Source organism: Furipterus horrens, unplaced genomic scaffold (assembly GCF_987537825.1).
Source record: "Furipterus horrens unplaced genomic scaffold, mFurHor1.1.pri manual_scaffold_15, whole genome shotgun sequence".
Taxonomy (NCBI): Eukaryota; Metazoa; Chordata; class Mammalia; order Chiroptera; family Furipteridae; genus Furipterus; species Furipterus horrens.
In genome coordinates, this window is record NW_028327185.1 from 11659997 (window position 1) to 11679447 (window position 19451).

The 19451-nt window shown below is 37.1% G+C and overlaps 1 protein-coding gene across 2 annotated transcripts in view; it reads left to right on the forward strand.

Annotated features, from left to right (window-relative positions):
• The window catches only part of SMYD3 (SET and MYND domain containing 3), a 466700-nt gene that overhangs the window by 78885 nt on the left and 368364 nt on the right, over nt 1-19451 (forward strand). For both annotated transcript variants that reach the window (XM_090263211.1, XM_090263212.1), the window contains exons 3-5: nt 10875-10982; nt 12531-12588; nt 15928-16064. In XM_090263211.1, the coding sequence (XP_090119337.1) occupies nt 10875-10982; nt 12531-12588; nt 15928-16064 (303 nt within the window). The remainder of the gene's footprint in view (nt 1-10874; nt 10983-12530; nt 12589-15927; nt 16065-19451) is intronic.

Genomic DNA, 19451 nt, shown 5'->3' on the forward strand with positions numbered 1-19451 from the left:
GTGTGTGTGTGTGTGTGTGTTGTATGTGCACACTTGCCCTTCCCCCTCAAGCTTCTTTTCCTTCTTTAAAGTCTAGGCCTTGCTCATCTAAGGCACGTTCTGCTCTCTCACTTGCTCTCTTGGAAGTAATTTCTGCAGGCTACAGACGGAGCGAGGTTCCCTGGCTGGCGCGGCCCAGCGGAGTGAACAATGGCCTGCGAATCAGCGCTGGGGTGCGGGCCAGGTCCCCAGTTGGGGGCACGCAGTTGGCAACCACACATTGATGTTTCTTTCTCTCTCTTTTTCCCCTCGCTTCCCTTCTCTCTAAAAATAAATAAATAGAGTCTTTAAAAAAATAGAGTGATGTTAATGTAAAAGGAGCCAAAACATACAAAAAAGTCAGAGGACCCAAATTTTAATGATCGTTCTGTCATTAGCTAGTTAAATGACCCTGGAGAAAACCCTTAGACTTTCTGGGCCTCAGTTTTCTAATATGTACTACTAATAAGAGCTAATATTTATTAGACATTATTACTTACCAGGCACTATTTTATTCTATTTACTCTTACAGGAATCTTGAGAGGGTTAGACACTGTTTTTATGCTCATATTACTAATAGGAAACTGAGGTACAGAATGGCGAAAAACTTACCAAATGTCCAATAGCTAGTAGGCTCTGGGGTTTGGGAAATGAATCCAGGCAGTTAGAATTTAGAATTTTAATTTCTCTTCTAAACCTAAATTTTATTCTTGCTCTAGTATTCTAATTAGGTATCATTTTCCTTTTTCTTGGGAATTTTGTATTTTCTGGCTTTTTGTTTTATTTTTAATACGGTTGACTCCATCCCCAGGAAACACAAAACAGAAAATATAAAAATAAAAGGTTAGAAACAACACTTTCCTAATAAAAATAGGGAATGTGAAAAATAGTTATTTTTATCCCATTTTGTAAACCAAAAATGCTGTCAAAAGTTAGAAAGATACCAGATTTAGGTAAGATCATTAGCAATAGTAATAACAAAAAGAAAAAAAAGAAAGAAAACAAACCCATGCTCTTTCTACAAAATAAATTCTGCAAAGACTATTTTATGGTGCTGTTTTAGCTATTTTATTCATATGAGAAACAGAGCTACATGCTTCAGGGGACTTCAAGTTAAGAAGACTGCGTATAGAATTAATATGTTACCTGTCACCAATCTTGTAGGTGACCTCCTTTCTATTCTCAAGACCTAAATGTTTACTTTTATTTTCCCCTATTTTTATGAATGTTTCCTCCATGTTGCTTTCTCCCTTTGCAGTGCAATGGAGGAAAAAACCCGTTATCTGATTAGATGAAGTAGAGGGAGTGTGAGGGTGGATATGTCATTGTGATTCATTACAGGCCATGTATTCTTACCACGTCTAGTAGCTGTTTACTGTAGCATCAATAATAATGTCAGTATCTGATATGCGTTAGGAGGTAATGGGAAATAAGCTAGTATGATGGAAGATACCATACAACACGAGCTAGCGCATATGCTTATGCGTGTGCGGGGTTTGGGAGTGCGCGTAGAGGTGGGATGGGAGTCAGAGATTGGCCGGAACATATGCATTTAAACTGCTCTGTTTAGCTCAACCTTAAGGGACAGCTCTAAATATTGTAATTATTATGGATACCTATAAAGCAGCCCAAAATTAAACCGACAAACTGAACTATGAACAGTAATGAACAGGAGGCACTTGGAATGGAAATTGATAGAGAGGGTGTGGATTGGTAGCATAAGATCTCTAACGTGTTTACCCTAGGGGGACGTCACTTTGGTTTGCTAGCTTAGCATTCACTGCGTGGGGCCATGCCACCCGTGAGCTGTTCATGAGGAGCTGCTGAGGTCTTACAGTGTAATGTCCCTTGTGCCCGTAAGGATGGTTTCAGTACTGTGGGCTTTCACATTTTATTTTCAAAGATAGGCAATATAAGGATACATTTTCATAATAAAAATCAACATAATATAAAATAATACAGAGTAAAAAGTAAAAGTCCCCCAGCTCCTTTCCACCATTCCTACTTCTATTTTCTAGAAGAAATCTCTGTGTGTTTGTGACTGAGGACATTGCACCGAACTGTTAGTCTGTGCTTCCAGTACAGTGTTCACATGTAGGGACATATTTACTGCTGTGTATAATACTGTTTCTGACATTGGCCAAAATATTTTCTCATCAGTAGCTTTGTATTCCTCTGTGTGTACCTCCTTATGTGGTATCACATGATGTATAGAGGGGCTATATATGGGAACCAGTGTTATTTCTCTGTCGGCATGATCAGAACATCACCGATGATTATGAGATCAAAGCGAAGGAACAGGTTAAGTTTTCTCACTAAAAAAGCATTCTTAGAATATGCAATATTGATAGCAAGAAAGTCAATTTCAGGTAAATTCACAAATTATTATTTCCTCTTGGCTGGATTTAATGTGATTGATAATATGCACATTTCTAATTGAATTAATTGCTGAGCAAAACAAGCAGCTGGGTACTATGTCAAATTGCAGTTTATATACTTTTAGAAAGTACCATATTAGCAGAGGGAGGCTCTTGTCTGTTGATAATTATAGGCCTCTTTCAAAATGTGAATCATATTTTTGAGTTTATATTTTATGCTTAGTTGTAGAATGATTTGATTCATTTTTGATGAATTCCGCACTAGTAAGCCCTTAATAGGGTGATTTAGTAAGTTGCTTTCTAAAATGTCGTACGCAAAGTGGTGATAATGAAGAAAGCCAAGCCTTTTGTTTATTTCATAAATAGTTCTGTGCCAGGCTCCAGGCTGGTAGGACGTGCAGACTGCTCCATGGAGGAGTTGGCTTTGTATCTAACGGTAAACAAAATGGGAATACTGTGTAAAGGTTACAATTATTTGATCATGTTTACATTTTTGACTTCCAGAAATGTCTGGGGATCTGAGATTTTCTTTTCTCACTTTCCATTTGTCTGGTGAGTGGCCCCGCCTACTCCCATGACTTCGGTTGTCATGTGTCTATTAATGATTCTCGAGCCTCCACCTCTAGCCCTCCTTTCTCCTAACACCAGACTTTGAAGGCAACTGTCCCGTGTCGTGGCCTCTTCTGCCCTGTTTCTGCAGTCTGTCCTCTTGTCCCCACCTTCTGAGTTATAGAAATGAAGTTAAACCTCTCATCCACTGATGGCCCTTCTAGTTCACTTCAGAAGGTAAAAACTTGACATTTACTTGTGTTACAGAGATGAAATGCATGCACCTCACCTTCCATGTTTAGCTAGAACCGAGCATTGAGGTTAAACCCATCTGGCATGGAAGGTTCTTTCAGAGGAGATAGGAAGTCCATAGATGCGAGGGATTTATTTTGCCCTTCCAGCTAACACGTATCAGTGAGGTTGTTCCCACGTGACATGGGCTCTCGCTAGACCAGAGTGGCTGGCAGACTTTCTGTAAAGGACTGGCTGATAAATATTTTAGACTTCATGGGTCATAAGATTTTTTTGTCATAGCTACTCAACTTCATTGTCATAGTATGAAATGAGTGAGTGTAAACTGAGTGTAGCTTTGTTTTGGTAAAACTTTTAAGAAAACAAGTGGCAGAATGGATTTGACCTGCCCCCTACATTAGGTGATGATTGACTGACTTCTGGGTACTGATGTTATTATTTATTAGATGGCTTCTCAATTAACCAGGAGACTGTAATTTCCATTTTACTTAGAAGCAATAATTTATTCTTGTTTGTTTTCTTCTGTCAGCTTCACGCCTTAGGACCACCCTCCTGCCTCAATCCATCTTTATATTTGGTCCATTCTGTCTAATTTGGTGAAGGCAGTGCGAAGGTGCTTTTGTTCTACATTTGATAAAGCTTGCAATAAGGTTTTAAAGTGCTAAGTCTAACGGCTATCACTAGGTCTCCAGCACGCTCTAAGGAGATTTTATGCAAGATTTTAATCAATGCCTGTCAGTCAACTGTAGCTTGTCAGACAGCCCGCCTAGCTTTCCATTTCCTGTCCCCAGATTCCAGCTTTTCAGATCTTCTTCTGTCGGCCTGTAATTCAATATTGGATTACATTTGAGGCATAAAGAAGGAGATATTATTTATTTGCTATTAAGTGGTCTATAATGGAATGGAAAATGGTTGGCCCCTCCCTTTTTTTCCCCCTATAAATTGCACAGCAACTCAACTCTCTTAAGTTTTGCGCATAGGAGACCTCTGTAGATGATTGATTGTGAATGGAGTGAATCTTGCATACATGGTAAAAAAAAATCATGACACTTTCACTTAGAAGATGTTCAGTTATTCATTATTAATAATTGGTAATTATTAATCACAAATGGAATTGTTGAATAAGCCAGCTTAAAATAATTTTTAAATGTATTTTAAGCCAATTTCTTCATCCTTAGTTACCCAAGGTTTGAGGAAAATACTATTCCAAGTGTTCAAACCTATTTTGACATAATTCAGGTATTTGTTAGGGGTTGGTATTACAAAATTCTAGATTTTATCGTTGAGAGGCTGCCTTAGAGACCCTTGAGATCATTCCTGTTACTGAAGAAATGTCTGCTTAGCCCAGGTCATGAATTAAATGTGTTTTACCGAAACCAGCATCAGTATGTGCTGACCCTTCCCATATTTCATCCCACACAATAATAAGCTGCTCAAAAATGAGTATTTACTCCAACCAAAACCCAATGTTTGCCAGTATTTGAATGGATTATTGAGCCGTAGTGATTCTGTATCTAAGGAAGGAGGAAATGTTATGTTAGTAGTGCAAAGGTTACCTTGAGTAAGAAAGTTAACTTTTTGTTTCTGTTGCAGCATCTCGTCAGCCCTCTCCTTTTGTAACCAAGCCATCAAGGTCAAGACACACTGGTCAGAAACCTGCTGTTACGGATTTCACTGTCCTTTTTTCTTTTTGGATGGCCTTAATTTCAAATAATCAATGATAAATATATAGCAAATTATATCTGCTAAATGGTGCTAGTTTTAGAATAAATTATGAGATATTTCTTAAACACCTGCTACATGCAAGATGCATGTAATTAGTAGCATACTTATTTAAGAAAACCAGATATAAACCAAGCTATGATAAAAGAGTTTACTGAGTGAGTCTTTGCATTACAAAAGACTTCATTGACATTACCAAAAGAATTCACTAAAGCAGTTTTTAAAACATTTAAATATTAATACATTTAACTGTTCTTCAAGTTACAGATTTTCCAAAATAAACATTAAAAAGTTAAGTGTTTATTAAACAGTAATTTTGTTTTCTCTTCTATATAAAAGTGCTTTCCCCCAAAGCATAGTTACTACATGTAGGATAATTATATTTGCTTATATTTATAAATATAATACATAATATTTGTAGTAATTCAACCAGTATTGGGAAAGTAAAAGGAGAAAGGCAAAAATAGCTTTTTCTTTTAGGAAAAGTTGGAAAAATTATTACCAACTTTTTATTGTGTTAAACAAAATTACCTTGAGCATTCTTTTTTTTTTTTATAATATTAATGAAGTAAAGGAGCAGTTTTCTTTCTTTTTTTTTATAATTTATTTGTTTGTTTATTTTATTTTTTTAGAGAGAGGGGAAAGGAGAAAGAGAGGGAGAGAAACATCACTGTGTGGTTGCCTCTCACTCATGCCCCGAACTGGGGACCTGACGTGCAACCTAGTCATGTGCCCTGACTGGGAATTGAACCAGTGACACTTGGCTCGCAGGCCAATGCTCAATCCACTGAGCCACAGCAGCCAGGGCCTACCTTGAGCATTCTTACACTTACTTCTATATATCATTTAAATGTGCTAGGATTAATTGCATTATAAGTGTTAACTTCTGTGCCAACAATATGTACATTAAAATTTTTGATATTACCAAAAACCCATCAGAAATTAGGAGAAACTGTTCTACTGATAAGACTGTAGTCCCCACTTCCCTGTACCCTAGACACTTCTAAATACTGTTAGTTTCATTCAACTTTGCTAAACAAATGGGCCGTCTTTGTTACCTATTTGTTAGCATTTCTTTGATCATTAGTGTGGTTTGTATTTTTTGTTTATTGGTTTTTCTTTTTTAGGCACAAATTTCCTATTTATGTCCTTTACATTTTTCTTTGTAAAATTGAAATATTTGTTATTTTATTATTTTGTAAGACCTCCTTGTATTTTGGAGACATTTAATATTGTCTACATATGTTTTAGATTTTGTCTTTCCGGTTTGTACTCTGTCACCTTGTTTGTGGTGTTTTCTCCTTCTGATGTACACAAATGATTTATTTTTATCTAGTTTAATATGTACATCTTTTTTTTTATGATTTCTGGGTTTTATGTCCTGCTTAGAAACACTTTCCTCACCTCATATAATAAAACACACATTCCATAGGGCAATAGTTTAATGATAAATATAGAATAGTGTTTTGTTGTTTCATCTATTTAACATGTATAAGTGACCACATTTTTCATTTAGTCTTACTCAGTGGTTTTCAGCCTTAGCTACAAATGGAACCTTCCAGACACCTGATCCTGTCACATCAGTGCTGTCAGAATCTCTGGGGTGGGTCCCAGGCTGTGTATGTTAAAACATATTTTTATGTATGTGTATGGTGTGTATAACTGTGTGCCATTGTTCTGGACCTGGGATTTTCAGCTCTCTCAGACCCAGCTTCACCTTTCTATGACTAATTTTTATTGTACTCTCTACTATTTTGAAATAATCTCATAGGTAATATAATCTACCTAGTTACATATTTTCAGAATTAAGTATCAATATAAAGGAGAAAAAAACTACAATATCTTACAACTAAATAATATGTATTTCAGTAGGTAAATGCTCAGGTGTGACTAGCGTAGAAGACAATTAAGAAGTCATGTACGTGCACCCATACACAGTCACTGTGAAAAGGGACGTACAAAATAACAGATCAGAAAATGTGTTTTATTAGTAATGCAGACGCTATAAATGGTGTTGCCTTTGGTGATATGCTTTTATGAAATATTGAATAACTCTAGCTAAAGTGCTTAGAACAGTCTTCCCTTGATTTACCTAGAAAATTCAGTGCTATTAAGACTGTAAAAACAAGCTTTTTGTTTATATACATGAAAGGAGGTTTAGAAGCTGTCGCCTTTATAGAATGTCTGACTGGGCATTTAAAAGTCGTGTTGCATTTGGGACAATTGTCTTTGTATGGAATTGGCCTACAGAAGCTGTCTGGCATCTCTGGTTCCTGGCCACTGAATGCCCATGGTACTCCTCAAGCACTGTTATCAAAAGTACCCTTGTAAATTTTTCAAAACGCTCAGGACCATTCCTATTGGAAACCACTAGGTTAGTTAATTAGTTTATGTTCTGAATCACTGTAAATGCTGTAAAACATATGAAAATACTGTATATAGATTTTGAAGTTTATACATTAGCCATGTCTGAGAATGGAATTGAGTCATAGATATCTTTATTTCCTTTTTTTTCATCTAAAACTCTTGTATCCTCTTGTCTTTGTTTCTTAACACGATATTTTAATTTCTTTTGTCTTTCATGCTGATTTGTACTTATTGTGCATGATTGTTAATTTTCAACTATGAGAACAATAAACATTACAGGAGTATTGTGAACAAAATCTTAATTACTTCCTGTATTTGTAGTAATGGAAGAAAATAGGGAAAAGTAAGTCAGGAAGGCTGTTTGAGGAACCGGGAGATTTCGTGGTCTGTTATAATGGGCCGTTGAGGCCTAGAGCAAAGGTTCAAGTTTAGAGAGTGAAGATAATGCCTAATGTTTTTGTGGGATTGTGGGGTTTTGCCTCAAAGTCAAATGCGGTTCCTTAAAATATTTTGTTGTAAGCCATTTCTTGGTATGTTTCTGTAGTAAGGCTAATTAGGAAGTGATGGGTAAAGCTGAACGATATGTCCTAACAATGAATGTTTTAAAAACATGGATGTTAATATCACGGTAAGAAATGAAGTAGGCTGTAAAGCTGACACTGTATTACAGACCAGTTTCAAGTGCTGTGATTTCTTGTAATATTTATATAGATCTGATATGGCTTTGAGGTGGACAGAATGAATATCTTTCTTGCTGAAGCGAATGGGAAGATAAATATGTTGTCTGACGTTTTCATGCAGTAGTCTAGGAATAGCCTTAAGAAACATATATTGTCTAGTTTCTAATTACTGTTGAGAAATGAAAGCTCAATATTAATTATATTAAAGTCCTAATATTGTTTTTGATAAGAATTCTAAAAATCTAGGGGTTTAAATAACGCTGTCTAACAGATCAGTTGGTTCATTACCTAGGGGTACATATTGTAGTTACTTCACGCTGATAAGTGAGCTGCTCAAAGCTGAAGGTCGTAAAAAAGGAGTAATGATGACTGATCTTTTGTAGTTGGATAGGTATTGCTTACAATCTGCTCCAAACCTCAGCCTTGTTTAGTAGGTGCAGCCCTTTCCAGCTGGACAGGCATGCAGGCTTTGAGCAGAGCCCGGGATGCTTCCTCCGAGACCCCCTGGCTCCGTGTGGTTCATGGCCGCCCACACAGCTGGTAGGGTGCCCACAGAGCTGGCAGGGCACCCAACAGGCTTCTTGACTTTTAATGCCAAATGAAAACTTTTCCATCGAAGTTATGGTTCTCCCTTAAAAAGCAATAAAAAATATCAACACTCTAGTTTCCTCTCAGTGCAAATGACTGTGAATTTGCTTAACTCACACTCATTCAAAGACCAGATGAAGGAAAGAAAGTATGTCGTTGTATCTGATAGCAGTTACAGTTTTGGGAATCTTTGTGCTGACTAATACATACAAGTTCCTTTAATGCAGAGCTTTTTTAGAACTTCTAGTAGAACATAGCATTCTGAATTTCTAAGCAGGGTCTTCACTGTGTTGTATTTTTCAAACTGATTTGACAGTGGAACCATATTTTTTTAGGGAGCTTACACATGTTGGTAATTGCTAATTGCTATTCTAAGGCTAGCCCCCTGAACAATAGACACCTTTTTTTCCCACTGAGTTATATTTTAATATTATGCCTTTCAGTGAATACTGACTTTAGAAGTAGCTGTATGAAAGGCCATTATAGTTGTTGAGGACATTGTCCAGTATGTTGACTAGCATTCTCAGAATAAATTCCTCCTGTGATTAATACTTGGTAGAGCTCTGTGTTTTTCTTTTTTTGTCAGATGAGATTTATATACGCCATTACGCTTTTCTTTTTTTTTTTTTTGCCTTGCCTGTAAGGCAACTCAAATAAATGTAGCACACCACACAGTAATTATTGAGCTCTCATGTTTAGCATACTAAGAATTTTTACTTTCCCCTTTTCTATTTACATAGCTTAGTAGTTAGATCCCAGCTGTTGAGTTTTACTTTCTTAATCTTAAATGGTAACATCTACCATTTGGATTATCGTGAAAATTACATGAAATATTCTTTTTTAATTGCTTAGTCACGTGTCTGACACACTGTAGAATGTTAAGTAAATGCTGTTGTACTTTTTTCATAATTTTAACATTTTCCGTTTCTAATTTTACAACCTGATTTCATACACATCTTTACTTTGAAGCAGCTCAGCCTTGTTTAGAAGTGAGAAGTATAAATACTATAAAAACAGATTATAAGCATCACACTAAGAACAATGCTGTAGTGGATATGAAGGGATGAAGTGGGGTGACCATGACTGGAGTTGATGAAAGAAGTTGTGTACCCCCAGCAAACAGTGTCTCCGGGATTTGGGTTATTAGGACGTAGCAGCAGACAGCCACACCTCCACCCAACAACTCAACACGGGCAGCCTTTCTGAGCAAAATGCTGCTTCAACTTGAATCTGAGTCGCAGTTTCTAAGTAGCTGCAGCTCTTTTAACATTTTTGGTTGTGCTGTGCGTTTGCGTGTACGTGGAAAAGAGAGTTCCTCCCAGGGGGGTTTTATAGGCCCTGAGGTTGGGAGGCCGAAAGACAGTTTCTTAAGGAAGAAGTGTTAATGACCATCAGGCATTTCAATGATGGACTAGAACGTACTGTGCACTTGGGCTTCCTGTCTCCCACTCACCAGGGATCCATATCAACCACTTCGGGTTTTATTTTCGTATAGAAGTGATCCATACGAGGGGAGCCTTGGTGTTTCTGACCCAAGACTCGGAGAGTGCATGTCCTTCCGTTTAGGCCTCTTACCCCTGGTGTAAGGTTTGTCAGATGGCTCAGCGGTCTCTTCAGCCATACCAGCACATGGCTATGATCTTGGGTAAGGCACCGTATAAGTTATCATCCAAGCTGCCCTTTTCTGAAGGAAAGGGGGCACTGTTAATAATTAGGCCAGGCCAACAGAAATAAGATAGTCCTGGGCAAACCAGACATTTGGTCATTTTAGCTACTAACCCCTTCTCTGTGTTCTCTTCAAAAACAAAAAGGTTTTATATTCTGTGTGACGTGAGCCCTCCTGATAGGTCTATGCTCACTAGAGCAGCGAGAGATTCAGGAGGCTTTGTGCCCTGCCTTGATTCTCCTGAACCATGTGCTTTATTTTTTAATTTGGAGTGTATTTTCTTTTGGTATTCAAATCACCATCTATTATTGAATCCTATGTAATCAGCTAACAGACTGTGTTATAAATTATTAAGTAAGCCGTAATGATTCTTTCTTTGGACTCCACTGGCCAGGTAATAGCCGAGGGGGCAAACTGAAGGACTGGGGTGAAGTGGAGGGTCTCCGTACCCATGCCTGGTAATTGCACACACAGCAAAGACAGGGTCCTGGGTCATTAACGGTTTTAAAGCATTGCTTCCGTTTTTCTATTTTGCAGTTATATTTAGGCTATTGAAATTAAATTAGTTTTGATAACTCTCAACATTCAAAACCAGTGTAAATGAAAGATACATTTTTATGTCTGGCATGCCCTCCCCACCCCTTGTCCTAACAGAAAAAGGCTTGGCCAGACCACAAGCGGGAATGCAAATGCCTGAGAAGCTGCAAACCCAGATACCCTCCGGATTCCGTCCGACTTCTCGGCAGAGTTGCTGTCAGACTTGTGAGTATAGACCTTGTGAAATATTCTTGGATTTTAATTTGACAAAAGCACTCACAGCTGCATGTATTTTTCTTATTTAAGCTGAATTTAAACCCACGTAAAGGTAGAAGGTGGATCATTCCAGGGAGGGTCCTGAGACAAAAACATGTGGTTTTCCTGTTAATCACAGCATCAGGGGCAGTGGTGACACACACGCCCCTCTTTGGAGGCCTGTGAGTGGTCCCCTGGGATAGGAGACACAGGTCCTACCCTGTCGCATTGCCGTGATTACTTTCCTACCGGGAACTAATGCACAGGGCAGGTATATAACGTTTTATTTTTGCTGTCTCTTCAAGTGAGATTTTAATCTGATGATAATTAATCTTACATGGAAGAATACTTATCTTTTTATTTACAGAAATGATTTAGTTCTTTTCCTCACTCTGCCAAAACAGCTCGCGGATTCGGTGAAACCCCCTCAGGTGGCACCCTCCAGCTTTTTGGGGCGGGCTTGAGCATGAATACCTCCTCACGTGATTTCAGGCTCCAGCGCTCATCTGTCCTGTTTTTGTTCTTTTTAATTAACTTTTTTTGGTTATAAAATTTTATAGGGGTTTTTAAAAATGTAAAAGTATGATTATATACCTAAAACTAATACAGTGTTATATATCAGCTTAATTTTTTTAAAATATGGATTTGCAGTACCAAATGGGCATTGTCTTTGGACCGAATATACAACATGTATCTACTGCTATTTTCAAATGTGTACATTGTGTTGAACTAAAAAAATACAAATTTATTTCAAAGCATTAATAAACTCAGAGCAACTTTGTCTTTAAGCATTACTTTAACCACTGGATAGGAAAACTATAATGACTATTATATTTGAATGTGGGCTTTTTTCCTACTTTATTAGTAGTGAAAAGCTAGAGAACCAGGGTTGGAGCCGAAACGGGCTCTTCAGACTCACCCAAGGCCCAAGTTCTCAGTCCCCACCCCGATCTACTGAATCAGAATCTAATAGAAGGCGACCGTAATAATGGTTACGTTGTACGGAGCACTTACTGTCTCCAGGCCTGTGGTGATAGCTTTACAGGATATACCTCGTCTCATCCCCGCAACAGCCCGGTGAACCGGGCACTGTTATTACTCTGATGCTCCAGATGAAGAAATGGACTCCTCTTGACTCAAGTATAAGTAATTTACCCACGGTTATACAGTTTGTAATGAATTATTATTTTTATTCATCCATCTTTGCTTTTATGGTAACTTCTAATAAAATCCTACCAGTGACACAGTTGTGTGGGTAGAGCTGGGGAGGAATATAAAAGTAGGAAAACTGATACAAGTGTTTTGCATTTGGAAATTAAGCTGATGATTAAATCACAACTTTTATTTTGATGTGGTTACTGTTTAGATATTCAGCTCTCAGAAAGTGAAGAAGAGAAGGAATATACTGTATGGAATTTTGTGTTTTTAATAAACTTTCATTTAACTGTCTAAAGATGCTCAAACATATTCATTTAGTTATTGGAAAACTTGAAAAAAAATTTTCCCCTTATTTTATAGATGGAAGCAACTCCCTCTGATTCGGAGAAACTTTACTCGTTTTATGATCTGGAATCAAGTAAGTGATTGTCTACCAGCATCTAAAAAACATTTCCTGTCATTTATTTGCTGAGTTGGTGGATTGCTTTTGATTTTTTTGTCTCTGTTATGTGAGGAATATCTAACATGAGCTTGTTTACCATAATTTGTTCCGAGGTAGCTCTGGCCACATAGGGGTTTGCAAAGTGCTAGGTTAGGCAGCGAGGGGGCTGTAGCCTCTAGTCTAGTGGACAAAAATAATTGTCCTGTTTCCTCTCCCTTATTGTCTTCTTCCCTCCCCTGGTTTCTCTGTGATGCCTGGGGACAGGGATGTGACCAGGGTGGGACTGTGGTGTTCCAGGGAGCTTTTAGGTCCACTGGCCCTTTCGATGACGAGGAGAATAGAAATACAGATGGCTGAGGCCCCCTGACAGCGCTGAGCATTTTCTTCTCCTGAACCCCCACAGCGGTGGCCAAGCTACTTCAGGACAGTGAAGGGCTTTCCAAATCTGAGTGTTAAGTAAACATAGGATTTATTTGTTTTTCATATTGGCACAGATCCTCTTTATTGAGGTTGTGAATGACGTCAACCCAAAGTAACCAGAGCTCATAGAGTAAGTTTGCTACACAGGTTAACATTTCTGGATGGAGACAAATCTAGTATAGACTTATGCTACCGGATCCCTAAGTGCCAGTGATAATAAGTTATTATTTAAGAATCACCAATCATTAGAGAGATGCAAATCAAAACTATAGTGAGAACCATCTCATACCCATTAGGATGGCAACTATTAAAAAAAAAAAGAGAGAGAAAACAACAAATGTTGGCAAGAATGTGGAGAAATTGGAACCCTTGTGCACTGTTGGTGGGAATGCAGAATGATATGGCTCTTGTGGCAAACAGGGTGGAAATGCCTCAAAGAATTAAAAATAGAATCACCATACCTGGATTCTGGTTATGCACTCTGAAGAATTGAGAGCAAATCTTTACTCATTCACATTTATAGCAGCATTATTCACAATAACTGAAACACAGAAGCAACGCAAGTGTCCCTCAGTGGATGAATGAATAAGCAAAGTTTGTTATATATACACAGTGGAATATTATTCAGCCTTAAAAAGGAAGGAAATTCTGACATATGCTACAACATGGATGCATCTTCATGACATTATGCTCAGTGAAAAAAGCTAATCACAAGAAGACAGATACTGTATGATCCCATTTATATGACGTATTTAGAGCAGTCAGAATGATAAAGACAGAAAGTAGAACGGTGGTTACCAGGGGCTGTGGGGAGGGCGAATAGGACATTATTGTTGGATGGTTTTAGAGTTACAGTTTTACAAGATGAAGAGTGTTGGTGATGTTTGTATAACAATGTGAGTGTATTTGATATCACTGAACCGTACACTTAAAAATGGTGAAGATGGTAAATTTTATGCTTTGTATATTTTACTACCATCTAAAAAAGAAGAAAAAAGAAACCATAGGGTTAATTGTTCTGTCGAACACGTAATTTAAAGAAAATGTGTAGACCTGACATGAGCAGCAGAGTTATGCTGTAGTTCAACTGATATTTCTTTTCAAGTTTTCATAGAGGGCTAATTAGTCATTATTTTTCTTGACATATTACTGCTCAGTAATTAACAGCTCTCGCAGTGAGTTTCACCATTAACATTAGCCCTTCTCAGCAGCAATGTCGTACATGCTGCCTTAAGTGAAATGCTCTCCAACAGTATTAATTGAATTGTGCACTCTTGGCCTTAATACCCCTTTGTGGTATAAATTAAATTGAGTTTTTTAAAAAGGTGAAATTTTGATCCTCTTCTTCTTCTTCTTACATAAGTCCCTTTAACATTTCACATAATAATGGCTTGGTGAGGATGAACTCCTTTAGCTTTACCTTGTCTGGGAAGCACTTTATCTGCCCTTCCATTCTCAGTGACAGCTTTGCTCAATAGACTAATCCTGGTTGTAGGTCCGTGCTTTTCATCACATTGAATAGTTCTTACCAGTCCCTTGTTGCCTGCAAAGTTTCTTTTGAGAAATCTGCTGATAGTCTTATGGGACCCCTTTGTAGGTAACTCTTCTTTTCTCTGGCCACTTTTAAGACTCTCTTTATCGTTAACCTTTGGCATTTTAATTATGATGTATCTTTGTGTGGTCTTGTTTGGGTCCATCTTGTTTGGGGCTCTGTGTTTTCTGGACTTGTATGTCTGTTTCCTTTGCCAAATTAGGGAAGTTTTCTTTCATTATTTTTTCAGATAAGTTTTCAATTTCTTCCTCTTCCTCTCCTCCTTCTGGTATCCTTATGATTCAGATGTTGTCATGTTTAAAGATGTTCCAGAGGCTCCTTAGCCTGTCCTTGCTTTCTTTAATTCTTTTTTCTTCTTGCTGTTCTGATTGAATGCTTTTTTCTTTCTTATGTTCTGAGTTGTTGATTTGATTCAGGAACAGATTCATAGACATGGAGATCATTTGGAGGGTTATCAGTTGGGAGGGAGAAGGGGAAGCATGGGGGTAACAGTGCAGGGATTAAGAAGCACTAACTGGTAGGTACAAAATAGACAGGGGGGGGTGTTTAAAACAGTATAGGAAATGGAGTAGTCAAAGAACTTATGTACATAACCCATAGACATGCACTAAGGCAGGGGGGTTACTGGAGGCAATGGGGGTACTGGATGGAGGTGGGCAAAGGAGGAAAAGTGGGACAACTGTAATGGCATAATCAATAAAATATATATTTTTTAAAAAGGTAAATTTTCTTACTCTGTTTTGGTTGAAGCAACACTATATCTTGTTTATTCAACCAGGACATAACTTCGAAGTTGAGATTTCTTTGCTTGATCCATGTTTTCTTGTTGGTATACTTTCTAATGACAAATTTTACCAATTTGAACTTTAGCTGAACTTTTCAGTTTTCACTTTCTCGTTTTTTATTTTTGTTTTTTTTTGCCTGTGAGATGATACTGTTCCTCAGTCATGACCTGGTTGTAAATTGTTTCATGGAAGTCTGCTTACATTCACGGCTTAATATGCATTTATCATGGTTTGAACATATGTACAGGATGATGTAGAAAATCTGGTAATACATATCTTTATTGATTAAAAATTTTTTTTTTTTCATCTGTATGTGTATTTATTTTGTTTTGATAGACTTTTGACCTTATACTGTAGATCAACTTTGGCAGAATTTAATTGCTAATGTATGTATCATGGCTTGTAGTTGTCAAAAAATAAAAAGATACATGTTTGCTCTCTGTCAGAATGGAATTTGGGGCAGGAAATATCTAGTTTAACAGTTACCTTTGAACACCTGAAAACTGTCCATAAAAAGTTCACTGTGTAATTGTCCTATTTATTTTCTCTTTCAAAAAGATATTAACAAACTGACTGAAGATAAGAAAGAGGGCATCAGGCAACTTGCAATGACATTTCAACATTTTATGAGAGAAGAAATACAGGATGTTTCTCAGCTGCCACCTTCCTTTGACATTTTTGAAGCCTTTGCAAAAGTAAGTGTGAAGTTTGGTGTCTTTGCTAATGCCACATATCAGCCCTTTACTCTTTACATTGCTGCTGACCCATGAACATCATGTCTTATGTCACTCTCCTGCCTTAATGAGTAGAGAGTGAAAGAATGCACTGCTTATACTAAAAAGGGTTTACTTTTAATATGTTATCAGTATTCTTATTACTGACCCAAGTACGTTTGTTGTCAGCTCTCAAGGTGTCCTCTGCCATTGCATTCATTTAGTTTTGTCATAGTGTTTCAGCAACAGGATCTGGTTTTTTAAATTTAAATTTATTGGGGCGACAGTTGTTAATAAGATTATATAGGTTTCAAGCATACACTTCTATGACATATGATCTATATATTGCATTGTGTACCCACCACCCAAAGTCAAGTCTTTTATCACCATGTTTCTGACCCCCTTTACCCTTGACTGCCCCCTTCCCTCTGGTACCCACCGTACTGTTGTCTGTGTCTGTGAGTTTTTGTTCCTTCATTTATTGCTTTTAGTTTTATACCCACATAGGAGTGAAATCATATGATTCTTAACGTTTTTTTGTCTGATTGAAGTGAAAAATTTATTGAACCCATTTTTTGACCGAGTGTATTCTAAATATGAAAATATAACCATTTCTGATTTTTAAATAATTGCCTAAAAATCTGTTTAAATGTGTCAGGTCACTAAAATCCTGTACTAGGGAGAGAACATAGGTTTAATTTACTATTTGATCTGTGGTTTCTTGGTAGTTGCTACCTGAAGTGCTGTTTTTAGAAATGATTTGGATAGTTTTGGGGTCCAGGGTGAAAGAATACATTGATTGATTCTTGATATCTATCTTGGTGTCCCTGGGACGGGGACAAAGGATCAGATACACCCTCGTTACTACTGTGTGTTCACTGTCCTTGATTTCTCAAATCGTATGTTCGGATTTGTTTAAATATTGATCACATTTTAATATCAAGTAGAATTTTACATTTGAGGGCAAAATTGCCACTTATTTTAGAATTTGCAAGTGTTCATCTAATGACATATATATCTCATGAATATTTTTAAGGTATATTTTATAATCTTATTTTCTAAGAATTTAAATGTAATTAGTGTGATTGCTAGAGATATACTAGTCTTGTTTTTCTCAAGTGTATTTTTAATCTTTAGAGTATGTTTTTTATGATTTTCTGGTAATATTTTAGCAGTAAATTCTGGTTTGTCTAAAATTTAAAGTAGATTTTAAAATATAAGGGTTATTTATAATGCATCTGAGAAGTTTCTGATGTTTATTTCATATTCTTCTGAAATTTATAACTTGCTGTGGATAAGCTGTATACAGTGCGTGCAGGCCCCTTTGATGTGACGCACAATGTAAAGTAACACCTACTGAAAGATAAAAATATACTTCAGGATAACTGTAACTTCATTCCTAGTGTTAAGTCTGTGGCTATTCTGTGACAGTTCTTTCTATTGTTGGAACTTTTTCAAGAACTAATTAATGGTGTTATTAGTACTCATGCAAAATAATTAAAAATTTCTATTCAATGTAAAATGAGTAATATGTAAATTACTATCTTATTTTTCTTGTTTTTTAAAAAATAATTTAAATTTTAGGTATATTATCATGAAATTCTCTCCATATTGCATAGGAGGAAAATTCTGTCATTATAATTAAATGGACAAATTTTTAGTAATACGCTATACTTTCCCCCACATATTTGTATTTGTTATTGCTACAAAAGTAGAATATATTCATCTTTAAGATTTTGGAGGGCATTAGACCTGTGTGATTTCTGCCTTAAATATAGGTTAATCATCAGACGAAAGCAATATTAACCAATGACTCCTGTACTTCCTTGTTAAAGTTCTGTAAATATTTTATGAATTATTGTTACTTTTCTGGTTATAAATTTGTCCTTAAAAGAGATCACTTCCCTCCTCTTCCTTATTCGTTTTCTTTTCTTTCTTTCCTTTTCTTTCAAAAGAACAGAATAGCCTTAAATTCAGCTAGCTGGTGTTCTGCAAACCTTAGGGGTGAGCCCCTGAGCTCATAGCAGTGCAAGTGTGTGATGGAGCTGAGCCCAACAAATGCATTGGAATTAGGTGGAGAGCACTGGGCAGAGGAATTTATTCCTCTCTGCTGCCCTTCTCCTGGTCTTACCGGCACAGAATTAGCCAGAGAAGAAATGGGCACCGGGACTGTACTGCCTACAGTGGCTACTTTTTAATGTACAAATGGTCAGGAGTTAGCTCCACGCTGACCTGCCTTTCTCAAGCCAATGAAGAAGCCTGGCTTCACGTGCCTTCAACAAAAATTCCCTTTAATTTTTTACTTTTGGTCCTGCTGATTTATATTTGTTCAGGTTCTATACTGGTATTAGACATGCTCCGCTTATGTTTTAGCTCTTCATCTTTTCATTTAAAGCATAGGGACTTTTGAGAACTTTCCTAAGTTTGTTTATATCTTAATTTTTTTGACTTTTTGATTATGGACTTTTCAAATATACGTGAAAGTAGAGAGAGTAGTATAATGAATCCTCATGTCTTTTGTTATCAAGCCTCTTGGCCACCTGAGAGGTGTTTGTTACTGAATTCACTTATTAAATTAAGTAGACCTTTTTGTTTTATTTGTTATTTTATTTTATTTTTTTGCAGGCCTATTATGTGCAAAGCACTCTTGATAAAGGATTATAGAAATATGTGGCTAATTATGAATCTGAAAATTATCTACCAAAGCAAAATACCTCAGTGAGTCAAAAGTCTTACTTGGGGATATTCTTGCATTTATCAAACCTGCACCTCCCTGCAAAGGAAAGGGGTTAGTGGAGAAGGAGAAGATTCTCAATCCTGAGAGCATGTTTCATTCCCTGCTGGGATGGTGGCTCTTTCCAATAGAAGACCACAATTAATTCCTCCAAAGTTGGCAGCTTATCTTTTGAACACTCTGGGATTTTTCTGTTGAAAAAATTGTATGTAGCCCTGACTGGTGTGCTCAGTGGGTTGGGCATCATCCCGCAAAGGAAAAGGTCACGAGTTAGATTCCTGGTCAGGACACACGCCTGGGTTGCAGGCTCACCCCCGGTTGGGGGCGTGCGAGAGCAACTGATCGATGTTTCTCTTGTACGTCAATGTTTTTCCCCCCTCTCTCTTTCACCCTTCTCCTCTCTCTAAAAATAAATGATATCTTTAAAAAAAAAAAGAAAAATAGTATCTATCTCCTGTTGGACTAGATTCTCAGTACCAAATGTGCTTCTGCTGCTTAGGACTTGGTTTTAATTGGAAACCTTCCTCTCATTACTCCAAGGACATTATTTTGTAGTGGTTTTTGGGTGATATTTCCAAGTTTTCCTCTGCTTCCTTAGCACCACACCCCACTATAAATAGTGTTTAATTTAAATA